At 43.0% G+C, this 18,624-nt stretch overlaps 1 protein-coding gene across 3 annotated transcripts in view; it reads left to right on the top strand.

The window, feature by feature from the left end:
* The window catches only part of SLC9D1 (solute carrier family 9 member D1), a 92,910-nt gene that overhangs the window by 52,906 nt on the left and 21,380 nt on the right, over positions 1-18,624 (top strand). For all 3 annotated transcript variants that reach the window (XM_075336639.1, XM_075336638.1, XM_075336640.1), the window contains exons 8-12: positions 3,332-3,449; positions 5,304-5,499; positions 6,068-6,218; positions 9,356-9,435; positions 14,504-14,653. In XM_075336639.1, the coding sequence (XP_075192754.1) occupies positions 3,332-3,449; positions 5,304-5,499; positions 6,068-6,218; positions 9,356-9,435; positions 14,504-14,653 (695 nt within the window). The remainder of the gene's footprint in view (positions 1-3,331; positions 3,450-5,303; positions 5,500-6,067; positions 6,219-9,355; positions 9,436-14,503; positions 14,654-18,624) is intronic.

The following is an 18,624-nucleotide window of genomic DNA, read 5'->3' as shown; positions in this document are numbered from 1 at the left end:
CCAGCATGCAGTGCATGCAGTGGGAATTCTCAAACAAATGAAGCATCATCAGACAGGAAGTTAAAAAATAAATAAATAAAAAAATAGAAAAACAGTATTGAGGTAAGGATAGTTAATTTTTTAAGAAAGTATATTAGAAAATAGCTAAGATTATGGCATCAAATACTATAGTTCGACTTTAATGGATACTGAGATACCGAACACTCTTATTTTTTTTTAACTGGGGAAAAGGTAGGGAATTTCATTTTATTTTTTTTATAGTTTAAAACATTTTTTTTTTTTTTTACTTGCAACTTGATCGTTTAGTTATTTGTAATATATACTGCAATAGATCACTTGCAGTTTATCGTCCGAATCATGGTCTCCTATGAATACCAACCTCTGGCTGGACTTCACAGAAGTATTATCTGCAGTAGGTGCATTCAGCAGGACACTGGCTGCCATGGCAACGCATCAGATCGCACAGCCCATATATCATTCAGTGGTTAACAGCAGAGATTGGGGGTTGCTTTGATTACAGATGTGAGATGCAGATTCTGACTGTCTTAACACTGCCTGCATTTGCCTTTTTTCAGCAGACTCAGCACCTGAGCCTGCTCTGTACATCTTATCCAGCTTCACCATGGGTATATCAATCACAAAGTATTGAAGGATGAATTAGCCTTTAGACTATAATGAATGGTGACCTATGAGATGCTATTATCAGCAAGCACAAGAAATCCAAAGGATACAAGAAAGACCTTGCCATGCTGGCTTCACCAGCTCAAAATGTTATCAAGACGTTTGCTAGCCATTGAACAGTGAGGAACCTTGCAGGACACGGTGAAAAGAACAAAAATCATGAAAGAAGTCTACGAAACTCACTTTAGGTGTATGTAATATTTTTTGCTTTTACATTTCAAAGAATATGAGACTGAACTGGAGATATCTGAAGTATTGGTTTCAACCCTCACACTGAATGGGGCGCTATGGGCAAAAATAAAATGGAATACAAGTTACATAGACAAACCAGAATTATTCCAAGAAAATGCGTGTATATATATATGTGTATAGTCTAAATAAAACCTATGAAGAACACTTCACTCTATTTAATGGTGGATCCATAATATGCCATTGCTGGCTGCCTCTGCGACTGGTGCCATTGCTGACTGCCTCTGCGATTGGTGCCATTGCTGACTGCCTCTGCGATTGGTGCCATTGCTGGCTGCCTCTGCGACTGGTGCCATTGCTGGCTGCCTCTGCGACTGGTGCCATTGCTGGCTGCCTCTGCGACTGGTGCCATTGCTGGCTGCCTCTGCGACTGGTGCCATTGCTGACTGCCTCTGCGATTGGTGCCATTGCTGACTGCCTCTGCGATTGGTGCCATTGCTGGCTGCCTCTGCGACTGGTGCCATTGCTGGCTGCCTCTGCGACTGGTGCCATTGCTGGCTGCCTCTGCGACTGGTGCCATTGCTGGCTGCCTCTGCGACTGGTGCCATTGCTGGCTGCCTCTGCGACTGGTGCCATTGCTGGCTGCCTCTGCGACTGGTGCCATTGCTGGCTGCCTCTGCGATTGGTGGCCTTGGTCTGGATGACACCTAAGAATTATCAAAGCATTATTTCATTTTTGAAACAACAATGTGTATTTCCTTTTAATTTCTATGGGCATTATTACATTTAAGAAGGGGCTTCACAGGTAGTGGACAACCCCTTTACTCTCCACTTGGTCTTTTCTCATGACCTGCAGCCTAATGCTTTGCTAAAGAGTAATCTGGCAATGGTTACTGTACCAGCAGCATGATATGTCTCATTGTGGCTGCTGTTACATTTGTTTTATTCAAATAAAGGAAAGCAAATGACGAATGTTTTCTTCTAGAGTTGTATTTAACCCACTAAGGGCAAACAGGTTTTGACATCCTTTAGATTGTACTATTTTTTTATGTAATGTAACTCTTCATCCAGAAGGAAATGCTCTCTTAAAATATGTAATTGATGCACCGATAAAATAACATTCTGTGGGCTAGTTCAGAATCAGTAGCTGTATGGCCATAACACCACAACATAAATTCAGCCATAGACATGTGCCTCTACTTCAACTACTAATGCAGGGCTCAGCTCCGTATAGCACATGTGTCACAGCCTGGCACAAATTGCTGCAACTCTAGTTGGGCAGGATTTTGACAGAAATGACACCCAGGATTGTTGCTGTTGACAAAACCCCATCCACTCGTTGTTGACTAATGACTGACTACGTGGTTTTGAAGGTTTAACCTGCAGCCACTGGCTTTCACAGGTGGATTGAGTTTTATCTGCAGAGACAGCGAAACCCTGTGCGAGGATGGCACCCTTTATGAGCAGCATAACTAGGTGGTATAATACTAGGCTGGCTAAATGAATAATGCCTAATAAGTACAATTTGTCAATGCTTAGAAAGGACTAAGCAAGAGGGACTGAAGCTCGGTTGATACTGTGTGCAGCCTCTGTACAGAAGTGACCATTTTGCTTGGCACCATGGCTGTCACTGAGCACTTTTTTTCTACAAAGTAATTGTAGTTAGTTCCTAAATGATATTTATCTCCGCTGGTGATGAATTCCACCTAAAGGGAATCTGTTAGCAGGTTTCTGCTATGTAATCCGAGAACCACACCATGTAGTGGCCGATACTCTCATTCCAAAGATGAGGAACTTACTAGGCTGTGTGTTTTTTCAATAAAATCCCTACTTTATCAGCAGAAGATGATCACTGTAAAACTAGGTGTCTCCTGCATCCTAGTCCTCCTGCTCTATGTAATTCTGCCCCCACCACTAATTGGAAAATTTCTATGTACTATATATAGACAGAAAGCTGCCAATCAGTGGTGTGGGTGGCATAATACAAGGCTCAGCATTCAATGCATTGCTACATCTGCAGAAGAGAAAACGGTGATTTTATCACAACCTCTGCAACCCGTAAACTAAGTGATATATCGCTGGAATCAGGGTCTCTACCCCTTCATCATGCTCTCTCAGTTGAGCTAGCAAAAATCTGTTAACAGATTCCCTATCAAACTTTTCATTCAAACATTTTTTTTATATATTAAAGGAATGATATTTTTCAGGCGTCCAAATGACTGTAGGAAACTGCAACCACATAACAGGTAGAAGTAGCCCAAAATCACAACATGCAAGTCCCATAACTTTGGTTATATGACTTTAATGTTGCATGAAGTATGTCATCTTTAATTGTTAAATAAGCATACTGTACAGAAATATATGTACACCCTTGTACTAGTCTTTTGTCATTTGTCAGACCTATCAGAATAAATGTTTTTTATGCATGGAACATTTACTGTCTTTCTCCTTGTTTGTGCAGGTGACCTTGATTATAGTAGTGTCTTGTTGGGTATGCTTGTGATGCAGGACGTGCAACTTAGTCTTTTCATTGCTGCCATGCCGACTCTTATTCAAGCAGGAGAGAACACTTACTCCAGGTAACTTGTTATTTTACCCACACTTCGGTCCTCCGACAGCATGTTTGGGCATTCTAAAAAAAAATAAAACATACCAAGCCACGGTGTCCGGGGTTTACTTTCCCTATCCACATCACTCCGGCCGTGTCACTCTGTCAGCATCTGCACTGTGCAGGAGAAGGTGGGCGGGCCTGAACTAGCTCTGGCTGTCACATGATCGGAGCTCGTGCAGGCCCCGCCCACCTCTTAATTCCTGCTCCTGGCTCCACTGCTGTCCTCTGCAGCGAGGGAAAGTGACGGGTGTCTGTTTATCAAGGCAGGTAAGTATGGGACCAAGGCAGATTTCCGCAGCTAAATCCGCAGGAATAATTGACATGCAGTTATGTGCGGCTGCGGGACATCCGCAACATATTCTGCAGCATGGACACAGCACTCCCCATGTCCAATAGGATAAGATGGGGAGTGTCTGTACTTGCTGAAACCTGCGGATTTATCTGGAAAATCCAGATAAATCCGCAGGTTTTCCGCGGCAAAATACACAGGAGCAAGCTCCCTTGGGCCCACTCACACACAACGACTTTACAGCGATCCCGAAAACTATGCGACCTGATAGGGATCGCTGGTAAGTCGCTGGGAGGTCACTGGTGAGATGTCACACAATCAGATCAGACCAGCGATGCAGGAACGATACAGGTTGCAGTAGCGACCTGTATAACGATCTCAGCAGTCACTGAGACCCTGTCACACAGTGTCAAACACAGCGATGAGTCCTGCCCAGCAGAACATCGCCTTTGAAGAAAATGGCCTGGACCATTCTGCAACGACTAGCGATCTCACAGCAGGGGCCTGATCGCTGGTAAGTGTCACACATAACGAGATCGCTACTGCGTCACGGAAACCGTGACTCAGCTGCGTTCTCGCTAGCGATCTATTTATGTGCGACGGTACCTTAACAGTTGTGTGGTGATCTTTGGCCGGGTTCACACTGGTATATTTACATTATCTTCAGATTCTGTGATTGCTCGAATAAGGTCATTATACAGTATTTTTCTTTGGATTCACCTGATTCTGGGCTTATTTATATGTTTAGATACATTACACTATAATCTGAAGCAGGTATTCAGATTAAAGACGCTAAGGAAATCATGATGATTTAAAATACTAATTTTTATTCAAAAAATTAAAATTGTAAAAAAGTTCCACAGTATAACAACCAGGGACATGGGAGTGGGTCAGAGTAGTATAATGTTAATATTAGTACCAAAAATGTAATTGCCAATGTATGTAAAGTGCTGTGTAATTAACAGCACTATAAAAATAAATAAATATTATTCTTATTATTATATTGCCTTGCACAAAATATATTTTCTATCAATTTACATAGGAAAGCAATAAATAGATAAATATAGCAGTCATAGAAAATGCATAAATAGAACAAGTTATATAAAGTGCTCTATAAAGTCGCTGGTTAGTAAACTCAATCCCATGGATATAAATATAACACCAATATTACCTTATTAATAATTAGCATTATACTATATAATTATATATATATATATATATATATATATATATATATATATATATATATATATATATTATGTACATTATATAGCATTATACCCACTCCCATGTCCCTGGTTGTTATACTATAGAGCTTGTTTACAGTTTAAATTTTTTGAATTTTGAATAAAAATTAATATTTTAAATTTTCATTATTTCCTTAGCGTCTTTGATCTGAATACCTGCTTCAGATTATAGTGTAAATTATTGTTGATTGAAGCTTCACCACTATTTTGGGGAAACGGCCACGTATTGTTTGGCATTTTTGTGATTTATCATGTGTGGATACATGTATTACTTCTTTCTCTCTAGTGCTGTCTTGGAGCTATTCCGAATTCTGGCGCTGATTGGGCAGATTGTCTTCTCTTTGGTTGCGGTCTTTGTCATCTGTCTTATTATGAAGACCTATCTCATTGGGCCTTATTACCGAAAACTACACCATGAAAGCAAAGGAAATAAAGAAATTCTAGTCATGGGAATTTCTGCGTTCGTTTTTCTTATGCTCACGGTAATTGTGGCGTTTCTTCTACATTTTTAGTAGCTTGATCACATTTGTGATCTGTATTGGATATGTTCTGAGCATCGTCAGCCTCGTAATCCTTCTTAAATGCTTGTGTATGTGTGGTATAATGATGTCTTTGTATGAGCTCGATGAATACTTCTTAATATTTCGGAATGTATTAGTGATGGAAATTCTGTGTTAATGCTTCCCACACTATGACATCCATTAACGCAGTAAAGAGAGGAACGTACGCATGCTACTTTACACTACTTTCAGCTGCTGCTGAATACATCTCTGTGAACAGATGCTTGTCTGTGTACATTCGGAGCCCTGCTAAAACCTCTCGGACATCTTTACACTATAAAACTCGGACTGAGCTTATAAATCTGTCTACAAGTTGGTTCTGCAGACTGTAAGTTTGCTTTGAATGTATAATTATATCCTTTTGCATTTCAATAAATGACAGTATGCCCTACATTGACCATGTTCTTTATGGCACTTATAACCTGATCAAAAGAAGGCCTTAATGGTTAATATGGTAAATTTATTTGATGATCATTTTCTTTCCTGGCAGCTAACGGAACTACTGGATGTGTCAATGGAATTGGGTTGTTTCCTAGCCGGCGCTCTTATTTCTTCCCAAGGACACATGGTTACTGATGAAATTATGTCGTGCATTGAACCTATACGAGATTTCTTGGCTATTATTTTCTTTGCTTCTATTGGTAAGTATTGCCAAAAAATGAGGCCGAGAGTTAAACTTAATTAGGCCTGAATTCTAAGTACTTTGCTTTGTGACAACGGCTGTTATTAAATCATTAATATCTTCTTACCCGACCCTATTACTCCAGAAGATTTCACTCATCTGTTATTTTTGGCGCTACTAAAGTTTTGTTCAGAGTATGGAAAATTGTGTGCCAATTCTCAAGGACTAGGTCTTTGGAATAAATTTAGGGCCTAAGTAAAAGAATCTGTCCTAGAAAATGGAAACGTGTAAAATGCAAAATTAGTCATTACCAGCTGATATTTTAAGTAAAATTACCTAAATGAATATTTATGGGTTTAATTGGTTTCCTATGAAATTGGCCCCAGAGTCTGGTAAATTAAAGAAATTGGCTTCATGAATAAGGACTGATGTCCTTTCTACAGCATTCCGGAATATGGTAGCACTATAAAAGCAATTAGAAGTATGTAAATGATAATATCTGTAACGTCTTACAGATATAGGATGTAAACGTACATCCTACATTGGGTCCACATGTATAGTGTAGGCTCGGGAGCTGAGCCCGCACGACACCTGGCAGATGTTGGTTGTGCTGCACTGCTGGTACTGCTCCGATGTTTAACCATTTAAATCCCATTATAAATCATTAACAGCAGTATATAAATGGACTAATTGTTGGTGCATATGAGCACCAGATGCCATCTCCCACTTTCCCCACCATTGCGATTATGGTGCGCCGATGGGTTGTCACAGCAGGGAGGGGCATACTGAATACCATCTAGGTTCTACTATGAAGTCCAGTCTGTATATCTTCAGAATAATCTATTAAATAATTGCAGATTCAAGTCCTCTAAAAAGACTTAAAAAAAAAAACTAAAGTAAAAAAAATGTTTTGCAATTATAAAAAATATGGATACATAAAAATCTTTTATATTTTTTTAATAAAAAATACAAAAAAAAAATTAAACATATTTGCTATTGGCGCAGAAAAGTCAGATCTATCAAAATGTAACATTTATTGAGCTTCTGGTAAATGCCGTAAAGACAAAAGCCACTTCACTCTCCACAACCTCCTTACCACCTCCCCCCCAAAAAAATCTCAAAACACAAAAACCCCCCACAAACCTATGTACCAAACAGTGTAATGCTATCACTAAAAACATCAGCTCTCCACACAGAAAATAAGTCTTCACAGAGCCATAGATGGAAAAATAGAAAAATGTACAGGTCTCAGAAAATGGCAAAATAAATTTTACTTGCTTTCTCTTATTTTTTCTAATTTTATGATTTTTTTTTTTTTACCATTTTTAAAAAAAACACAACACTCCTCTCCCCCTTGCCAGAACCTAAAGCCTCTAAAGTATACTATAATTATACAGACCCGGAATGAGGTTGCTATGATATTTTTACCACACAAGGAACATTGTAAAATCTAAAAAACTGATGTAGGATTGTTTTTATTTCACCTCCCTTTTTCCCCCCTGATCTCCAGTACATTGTGTGGTTTAATTAATGCTGTCATTCAGAAATGCAAATTGTTCTGCAAAAAAGAAGCTTCCGTTGCTCTATGCCGACCAGGAAAATTAAAAAAGTTATTACTCTGGGAGAAGGGAAGGAAAACCGTGAAAGTGCCAAAGTGAAAATTGGCTGCAGCAGGAAAGGGTTACTATTAGTGATTGGGTGGACTCAAAGATACCCGGGATTGGCAAGTCCAGTGGGTTGAAGAAAAAAAAAAAAAACCCGGTTCGAGCCCAGAATTGATCCCGGATATCTGGCCAGACGCCGGACCCCATATACAGTGATTTTATGGGAAACAGAATTTGGCACTTTAAAATGGTGGTAGAAGCAGGCGTGTTATACTTACCAGGTCTCTGTGCGGCTTTAACGCTTCTTACAGGGCCGCTCATTATCCTTCCCACATATTCACTGCTTCCCCCGCCCACATACGGTTCCAGCGTCTCTGGTTACAGTGAGACGCGCACCCACCCTGTGTGACAGCGTGTCTGACTGCAGCTAATCAAAGGCACTGTGTGTGCATCTCTATTGCTGTTAAAATAAATAAGTTAAAAAAAAAAAATTGGCATGGGGTCCCCCCATTTTATGATACCCAGCTCAGATAAAGCATATGGCTACAGTTTGCAACCCCAGCGCTTATCTTGGCCGTGTATGAAAATAAGAGGAACCGTATGCGGCTTTTTTTTAAAAAATATTTAAATAATTTAAAAAAGCAGCATGCTGTATTTTGATACCCAGCCATGATAAAACTGACAACTGGGAGCTGGTATTCTTAGGCTGGGGAAACTCATGCTTATTAGGCCCCCTCAGCTTAAAAGTAGCCTGCAGCCAGCTTAAAAGTAGCCTGCAGCCACCCATGATTGTCACATCCATTAGATGCGACAATCCTGGAACTTTACCCGGCTCATCCCGATTGCCCTTTTATGGTGACAATCGGGGTAATAAGGTGTTACTAGCCGATAGCTGTCACTAAGCCCTTGCTTAGTATTGGTAGGCATCTATGAGACCCCCCCATTAATAATCTGTAAGTGAAAAGAAATTGACACAAACACTGAAAAAATCCTGTATTTGAAATAAAATACAAAAAACCCACCCTCTTTCACCACTTTATTAACCTCCAAAACACCCAAGTCCGACATAATCCACACAAGGTCCCATGACAATTCTGGCTCTGAAGTGAAAGCATGTGGCCATAGAATATGACCACCCGCTGTGAGCATCAGGTAGAGACTGAGCCACAAGATGAGCGATGACGTTAGACAGGATATTTGCAGTCACAGTTGGAGGTTCCCATGGTCCTCTACCTGTGATCGCATATAACTGAGGTTACTCAGTTCAATGAGGTCACCTGAGGTCAGGTGTAGTGATTTACCATTCAGTGTAGTGGAGCATATGGATCACACAGTTACTACAGTTGGCAAACAGCTTCAGAAGGGCACAGATGGGATTTTATGATCAAGTGTCCAATCTAGTCTGCAGGTAATAGTTTGTAGCCCTGGATTAGAAAGGATCATTGTTTATCACTGCATACATTGGAAATTGGTTTTAAGGATTTTATTTCCTCTAAAATTGTTAATTGGTTGTTTATAGTTCTTATAATACATTTTTGTTTTTTGGTTTCAGGACTTCATGTATTTCCAACATTTGTAATTTACGAGCTAACAATTCTTCTATCATTGACATTGACACTGGTGATCATGAAGGTAAGGTGTATCTTTCGTTGAGCAAGAAAATTGTTGAAGGGTTTGTAAAATGGACATCATAGAGCAGTGATGGCAAACCTTTCATAAACAGAGTACCTAAACGGCAACCCAAAACCCAATTATTCATGGCAATATGCCATCAGTGCAATTTAACCTGAATAAAAGAACTTTAAAAGCATTTGGCATGCTTCTGAACAATTAATGGTGTTTTTGGTGTTGCATGCATGTTGATAACTTGTCTAACCTTGGCTCATACTTTGTAAGTTTGAAAACAACACATGCAGCACTCACGTCATCAGTTAGTCTGTTTCCGATGTTAGATTTTATAGAATCCAAAGCTTATCATAGCCCCATCCTGGTATACATATCCCTATCATTTCCCCATCCTGGAATATGTTGCCATCATAGCCCCATCCTGCTATAGAAATCCACATCATGGCTCCATCCTGGAATAGATGTCGTCATCATGGCCCCATCCTGGTATAAATGTCGCCATCATTGCCCGATTCTGACATGTCCCAGTCATTGCCCCATCCTGGTATACATGTCCCCATCATTGCCCAATCCTTGTATAGATGTGACTATCCTGGGATATATGTCCCATCATAGCCCCGTCCTGGAATATGTACCCATCATGGTATATGTATCCATCATAGCCCTATCCTGATATAGATGTCCCCATCATAGCCCTATCCTAGTATACATGTCCTCATCATTGCCCCATCCTGGTATAGATGTGCCCATCCTGGTATAGATGTGCCCATCATTGCCCCATCCTGTATAGATTTCCCAATCATTGCTCCATCCGGTATAGATGTCCCCATCATTGCCCTATCCTGGTATAATGTTCAAATCATTGCCCCATCTTGGCTGCATCCTGGTACATATGATCCCTCATCACGCTGCACACAGTAAAAAAACAAAAAAACCCCAAATGATTATACTAACCTTCCTTACGCTCCATTGGTGTCCTCTACCGATGCTGTCAGGCCAGCAACTGATTTCAGCGTGTAAGTGGAGCAGCACAACGTCACTGTCGTCCACAGTCACTTAAGCCGCCGTCAGCTGCATGTGGGATTATGGCCGTGGGGAGCAGTAAACAATTGTTTTCTTTAATAGCCATACACGTGACCACCCAGCCTCTACAGGAAGCTAAAAATGAATATGAATTATCACTGCTCCCCACGCCCATAATTTCGCCCACCTCTCAGCATCGGCTTCAGTGTAAAGAGGTTGGGTGCAGGGAATATTCATTTCATATCCTTAATTGGCGGGCATATTGCAGCGCCTGCTACCTACAAGAGTGAGTGTCGGAGCAAGAAGTAATGTCTCCTCCACTCTGACACAACTTTGAACTGCTACCGCGATCGTTGACACAACTTTGAACTGCTACCGCGATCGTTTTCAAAACGAAGGCCTATGCAGTGGGCAACCATATACATGTTTGGTTTTTATTTCAATATGATTGTAGGTTTATGTGTAAAGAATGTGTTTGATTATCAGAACGTTATACGAGGGGCTGCTGATAAGTCTTTAGCTTTACCCAGAAAGAAACGAGATAGGATGATGACACTTTACATTTATTCCACATATTTTCCACTGATGTCATCACACTTCTTACATCGGTATTCCAAGTTCTGTAAGCTTAACAAAAAGAAGGATTTCGGTTGTGCCTCAAACCAGGCATCCGTAGCAGCCATGGCATCAGAAATGGTGGGAAATTTGTTACCCTTGAGGTGTTTCTTCAGGTTTGGAAACAGATGCTAGTTGGAGGGAGCTAGATCTGATGAAGAAGGTGGGTGGTCAACCAGTTGGAAGCCCAGCTCTGCCAGTTGTGCCGTGGTCACTTGTGCAGTGTGAGCGAAGGCGTTGTCTTGCAGGAACAAGATTCCTTTGGACAGCTTGTCGTGCCTTTTGGCCTTCACAGCTGCCTTCAATTGGTCCAAATTTTTTTAATTTTTATTTGTGTCTCCATTTTCTTAGACACATAACGCTTTCAATTTTTGGGCTATAGGGCTGTGTGCAGGCATATTTTTTGTGCCCTGAGTTGATCTTGTTACTTATACCATTTTGTGATAGAAGAGCTGTTGTAAACGCTTATTGAATTTCATTGCAAAAAGACATAATTCTGGCTTTTTGTTTTTTTTGTTATTATGTTGTTTATTGATCGAATTAAAGGGGTGGTTCACCCATATTTTTCATTTTCTAGATCGATATTATATTGAAAAACAATGTTTCTCTCAAATACCTTATGTTGGCAATAATGCCTGTGAGAGGCGCTTTTGCGGACCGCTGTTTCCCGCTCCGTGACCTCAGGGATCCGGTGATGTCCCATCACCGCGGCCGGGCCCCAGTCTTCCTGAGTCACTGAGCTGTGGGTGGTCTTTCACCGCTCATCACAGCCCAGAGGTTCTCCTGCTTGCAGCGCTCTGCTGTGACGAGCGGTGAAACACCGCCCACAGCCCATCACTCACGGACACTGTGGCCGGCTGCGGTGTCAGGAACTTGACATGACGTCACCGGATCCCCGAGGTCACGGAGCCCGGGCGTCACGGAGCGAAGAAAATCACAATCTCCTATGAATGCCAGCTAAACCCTGGCTTTCCTAGGAGAATCATAATGACAGGTACGCGGTTCTTCAGCAGACCCTTGGCTGTCATGGCAACCCATGAGGGCCACGTGATCACATGAGCGCGTGCCAATGGGCTCGATAAATGACGCACCTCTTGAGACTTGAGAACCAAAATAGTTGAAAAATATCTCCAATCTCAAGGTTTCAAAACCATCTCCAGAGATATTGATGTTCCTTTGTCCATGATGGACAACATAATCAAGAAGTTTACAACCCTTGGCACTGTAGCTAATCTCACAGAACGTGGACAGCAGAGAAAAACTGATAAAAGGTTGCAAAGCAGGATAATCTGGCTAATCTGGATGGTTGATTAAAGGCCCAAATCAAGTTCCAAAGAGATTCATTCTGTCCTGCAGGCTCAGGGTGCATCAGGGTCCGTGTGAGCTATCCTTCAATATTTGAATAAAATTAAATGCTGTGGCAGGAGACACATTGATGACACAAAGATATAAAAAAGCAAGATTTCAGTTTGCCAAAATGTGAATAAACCAAAATCCTGGGAAAGTGTCTTGTTGACATATAAGACCAAGATTCAGCTTTTTGGTAAACCACATCATTTTACTGTTTACTGAAAATGCAATGAGGCCTACAAAGACAAGAACACAGTACCTACAGTCAAATATGGTGGAGGTTCAAAGATATTTTGGGGTCGTTTTGGTGCCTCTGGGACTGAATGCCTTGACTGTGTGTAAGGCATCATGAAATCTGAAGATTACCAAGGGATTTTGGTTTTCAACATACTGACCGGTGTGAGAAAAATAGGTTTGCGTTCTAGGTCATGGGTTTCCCAGCAAGACAATAACCTCATGCATTAAGAAACACCCAGAAATAGATGGAAAACAAAGTGTTGGCGAGCTCTGAAGTGTCCAGCAATGAGTCTGGATCTAAATCCTATTGTACACCCTTTACATATGAGAGATTTAGAGCAGTTTGCAAAAGGATAGTCGAAAATTCCAGTTTAGAGATGTAAGAAGCTTGTTCATGGTTATAGGAAGCAATTGATAACAGTTATTTATTCAAAAAAGTGTGGTACCAAATATTAAGTTTAGGGTGTCAACAATTTTGTCCAGCCCATTTTTGGGGTTTGATGTGAAATTATATCCTATTTGCCTGTTTATCTGTTTTTTGTGTGTGTTGCGCCAATACACACAAATGAAATAAACATGTGTATAACAAAATATGTATAATTGCAATAATTTTCTGGAAGAAATACTTCATTTTCTGGAACAATTTCAAGGGTGCAAACATTTTTGGACATGACTGTATGTCCCCAATTTTGCTATACATGATTCCCATCCTAGTATACATGTCCCTCATCCTGGTATATATGTCCCCCATCCTGGTACAGATACCTCTCGTTATGCCTCACACATAAAAAATAAACGATTCCACTTTCCCGGTGCGCTGCGTCCTCTTCTGATGCCGGCAACTGACTTCGTAATGTAAGCATAAGCTTCGGGCAGCACATAACGTCACTGTCATGCGCCCCCAGTCACATGCCGACGTTAGCTGCTGGCTATTCCAAAGTTAATGTTCACTGTGGATGTGGGGAGCAGTGAATATTAATTATCTTTGATAGCAGACACATGTGATCGCCCCAGCCGCTGCAGAAAGCCGACAGCTGGGGCGATCACATGTGTCTGCTATTAAAGAAAATGAATATTCCCTGCTCATCACGCCCACTTCTTGGCACTGAGTGGTGGGCGGGATTATGGGTGTGGGGAGCAGTGAATATTCATTTTCTTCAGTAGTAAACACAGGTGTTCGCCCAAGCTGCTGACTTTCTAAAGTCGCCACCCTGCTCCTGCCTCCTTTGACCCGCGCCACCGCCTCCTGCCCCCCAACAAAACAAACCTGATACATCCAGACTATAAAGTGCACCCTCTACTTTGTTCCCAAATTTTGGAGAAAAAAGTTTCTTATAATCCAAAAAATACATACCGTATAACTAATTTATAAAAATGATTTCTATGGAAAGAGGAACACAGTATGAAATGTTTTTATAGGTCCTTTTGTAGTTGTAAAAAAAAAAAAGTGAAAGACATATATTTCCTTCTTTTCTTTTAAATTTTCCCTGATATCCGCAAAAAAAGTAAGAATATAAAGAATTACAAAAAATTATTTGAATATCCGAAACAGAAAATGTTTTTGAGCTGATGAAATGCATGGCCAAAAACGAATATATTTAAGGTTGATAGAATTAAAAAGGTTAGAATATTTTTTTTTTTTCATACATTTTTTTCTGGATTATGTAAGTAATCGTATTGAGAAACACCATGCCCCGGGCACAGTCTCCTTCTAACCTAACATCACTGATCATATGGGTCATTAGATTAGATTATATTTAGCTGAACATGTAATATATAGAAGTTTAGTGTTATTGCACATGGATATCCCATCTGTATGTATAATGTAACACCTGTTTTTTTTCTTTAGTTTGTCTTAGCAGTGCTTGTACTGTCTTTAATTCTGCCAAAAAACAGTCAGTACATTAAGTGGATCGTGTCGGCAGGACTGGCCCAAGTCAGTGAGTTCTCCTTTGTTTTAGGCAGCAGAGCCCGCAGGTCGGGGATCATTTCACGAGAGGTGAGTCTTCAATATGTATTCACTAGCAAAATCAGTAAATGTTTGCTTTATTCCTCGCCACAGCATTGGGCTTTCAGTCACCGGTCAGTGCAGTGCATATTGAGAGCTGTAGTGACTAACAGTTGACTCTGTACTGATGCAATGTGTACTGATGCAATGTGTACTGATGCAGTGCTGAGCCGGCTGTCAGTCAGTGCTGGGACGTGGCTACATCTGGTGCTCACTATGCACAGGCCGCACCCCTCTGACTGAAATCCCGAGGCTGCCAGGGGGAATTTATTATTAAGTTTATTTCCTCCCTGCAGCGGGGCCAGGCAGCTTTAAAATGCTATTAACCTGCAAATTAACCCCATATCTAGAGGATAGGGCGGCACGGTGGCTCAGCACTGCAGTCTTGCAGCGCTGGGGTCCTGGGTTCAAATCCCACCAAGGACACCATCTGCAAGGAGTTTGTATGTTCTCCCCGTGTTTGCGTGGGTTTCCTCCGGGTACTCCGGTTTCCTCCCACACTCCAAAGACAAACAGATAGGGACTTTAGATTGTGAGCCCCAATTGGGACAGTGTTCCTAGTGTTTGTAAAGGGCTGCGGAATATGTTCGCGCTATATAAAAATAAAGATTTGATTTGATTTGATAGTAGTGCTTTTACATGAACGGTTCCCTTCAAAAGTCCGTAACTTGACATTATTATTATTATTATTATTATTGTTTATTTATAGAGCACCATTGATTCCATGGTGCTGTACATGAGGGGGTTACATACAGAATACATGTACACGTTACAATAGACAGACTAGCACAGGGGGAAGAGGGCCCTGCCCTTGCGGGCTTACATCCTAAAGGATTTTGGGGAGGAGACAGTAGGTGGGGTGTAGGTGGGGCGGCAGCTCCGCACGGTGGTGGGGCGGCAGCTCCGCACGGTGGTGGGGCGGCAGCTCCGCACGGTGGTGGGGCGGCAGCTCCGCACGGTGGTGGGGCGGCAGCTCCGCACGGTGGTGGGGCGGCAGCTCCGCACGGTGGTGGGGCGGCAGCTCCGCACGGTGGTGGGGCGGCAGCTCCGCACGGGGGTGGGGCGGCAGCTCCGCACGGGGGTGGGGCGGCAGCTCCGCACGGGGGTGAAGCAGTGAGGTCATTGAAGGTTATAGGCATTTCTGAACAGATGAGTCTTTAGGTTCCGTTTGAAGCTTGCGAGTGTAGTAGATAGTCTGACGTGTTGAGGCAGTGAGTTCCAGGAGACTGGGGATGCTCGGGAGAAGTCTTGGAGTCGGTTGCATGAGGAGCGAATGAGAGAGGAGGATAGAAGGAGATCTTGGGAGGACCGGAGGTTACGTTTTGGAGTGTAGCGAGAGATTAGTTCAGAGATATATGGAGGAGACAGATTATGGATAGCTTTGTAGGTCAGTGTTAGTAATTTGAATTGGATACGGTGGAAGATTGGGAGCCAGTGGAGGGACTTGCAGAGAGGAGAAGCGGGGTGGTATTGAGGAGAGAGGTGGATCAGTCGGGCAGCAGAGTTAAGGATGGACTGGAGAGGGGCGAGTGTGTTAGCAGGGAGACCACAGAGGAGGATGTTGCAGTAGTCGATGCGGGAGATTATGAGGGCGTGCACTAGAATTTTTGTAGATTGGGGATTGAGAAAAGGGCGGATTCTGGAGATATTTTTGAGTTGAAAACGGCAGGAGGTGGTGAGGGATTGGATGTGCGGTATGAAGGACAGGGCAGAGTCAAAGGTCACTCCGAGGCACCGAACTTTGGGTGCTGGGGAGAGCGTGATGTTATTAATTGTAATGGATAGATCAGGTGGAGAGTGCAGGGGAGATGGAGGAAAGATGATCAGTTCAGTTTTGGCCATATTGAGCTTTAGGAAGCGAGAGGAAAAGAAGGAAGATATAGCAGATAGGCACTCTGGGATTCTGGACAGCAGAGATGTGACATCTGGACCAGAGAGGTAGATCTGAGTGTCATCGGCATATAGGTGGTACTGGAAGCCATGGGACTTTATGAGTTGTCCCAGGCCAAATGTATAGATAGAAAAAAGTAAGGGTCCCAGGACAGAGCCTTGAGGGACACCAACAGAGAGAGAACGGGATGAAGAGGTTGTGTGGGAATGGGAGACACTAAAAGTGCGGTTGGAGAGGTATGAAGAGATCCAAGAGAGAGCGAGGTCTCTGACACCAAGGGAAGAGAGGATCTGTAGTAGCAGGGAGTGGTCAACAGTGTCAAAGGCTGAGGATAGGTCTAGAAGTAGGAGTACAGAGAAGTGGTTGTTAGCTTTGGCGGTAAGTAAGTCATTTGTGATTTTAGTCAGGGCAGTTTCAGTGGAATGATGTGGACGGAAGCCGGACTGTAGGTTGTCAAAGAGAGAGTTAGAGGAGAGGTGGGAGGAAAGTTCAGCATGGACGTGCTGTTCCAGGAGTTTTGAGGCAAGTGGGAGTAGCGATATGGGTCGATAGCTGGTAGTAGAGGTTGGGTCGAGGGAAGGTTTCTTTAGGATAGGTGTGACTGTTGCATGCTTAAAGGCAGAAGGGAAGGTACCAGTTGTTAGAGATAGGTTGAAGAGATGGGATAAGGCGGGAATAAGGATAGTGGTGAGGTTGGGGAGGAGGTGGGATGGGATGGGGTCAAGTGCGCATGTAGTGAGGTGCGCTTTTGAGAGAAGATGTGCAAGCTCTCCTTCGGTGATAGTGGGGAGGAAGTTTATGGGGGAGGGGCAGTGGTCTGTTATATAAAGGGGTTGTGGTGGTTCAGCAGAAAAGACTTGTCTGGTTTGGTCGATCTTTTCTTTGAAATATGTGGCAAATTCTTCTGCGGAGATGAGGGAGGTTGGAGGGGGCAGCGGTGGGCGAAGGAGGGAGGTAAAAGTGTTAAATAGCTGTTTGGGGTTGTGTGTTAAAGAGGATATGAGGTTTTTGAAGTAATTCTGTTTAGCCGAGGTAAGGGCCAAGCGAAATGTGTGAATTGCATTTTTGAATGTGGTGAAGTCTTCCTGGGAGTGCGTTTTCTTCCAGCGCCGCTCTGCGGCTCTAGACACTTGCCGTAGTTTTTTAGTGAGGCTGTTGTGCCAGGGTTGTCTATTGATTCGTCTTGCTCTGCCGTTCACAAGAGGAGCGACTGAATCAATAGCTGATGTGAGAGTGGCGTTGTAGAAAATGGTGGCACTGTTTGTGTCGTGGAGTGAAGATATGGAGGACAGCGGTAGGATAGAGTCAGACAGGGTGTGTATGTTGATGTGTGCAAGGTTTCTGCGGGGGTGTGATACATGCTGGACAGGGGGGGCAGGTGAGGAGGACAGGGCTGAAAAGGTCAGCAGATGGTGGTCAGATAAGGGGAGAGGGGAGGTAGTGAGGTTAGATAGAGAGCAGAGACGGGTGAAGATAAGGTCTAGTGTGTGGCCATCTTTGTGGGTGGCAGAGGCGGACAACTGAGTTAGACCAAAAGATGAGGCGAGGGAGAGGAGTTTGGAGGCCGCTGACTGGCGGGTGTCAGTGGGGATGTTGAAGTCACCCATGATGATAGTGGGGATGTCAGCAGAGAGAAAGTGTAGAAGCCAGGCGGAGAACTGGTCGATAAAGGCAGTGGTTGGGCCCGGGGGTCTGTATATGACGGCCACTTGGAGGTTGGAGGGAGAGTAGATGCGGACAGAGTGCACTTCAAAGGAAGGCAGGACAAGGGAGGGTAGAGGTGGCATTGGGGTGAAGCTGCAGTTGTTAGAAAGGAGGAGGCCCACTCCTCCACCCTGTCTATTGCCAGGGCGAGGGGTGTGGGTGAAGTGGAGGCCGCCGTAGCACAGCGCAGCAGGGGAGGCAGTGTTGGATGGTGTCAGCCATGTTTCGGTGAGGGCCAGAAAGGATAGATTGCTAGAGATAAAGAGGTCGTGAATGAAGTGCAGTTTATTACAGATGGAACGGGCATTCCAGAGCGCTCCAGAGAGAGGGGGCTGCGGAGTGGCAGAGAGGGGAATGGATTTTATGT

This window comes from Anomaloglossus baeobatrachus, chromosome 2 (genome assembly GCF_048569485.1).
Source record: "Anomaloglossus baeobatrachus isolate aAnoBae1 chromosome 2, aAnoBae1.hap1, whole genome shotgun sequence".
Taxonomy (NCBI): Eukaryota; Metazoa; Chordata; class Amphibia; order Anura; family Aromobatidae; genus Anomaloglossus; species Anomaloglossus baeobatrachus.
The sequence above is the reverse complement of the archived record's forward strand: the minus strand, read 5'-3'. Positions and strand labels throughout refer to the sequence as shown.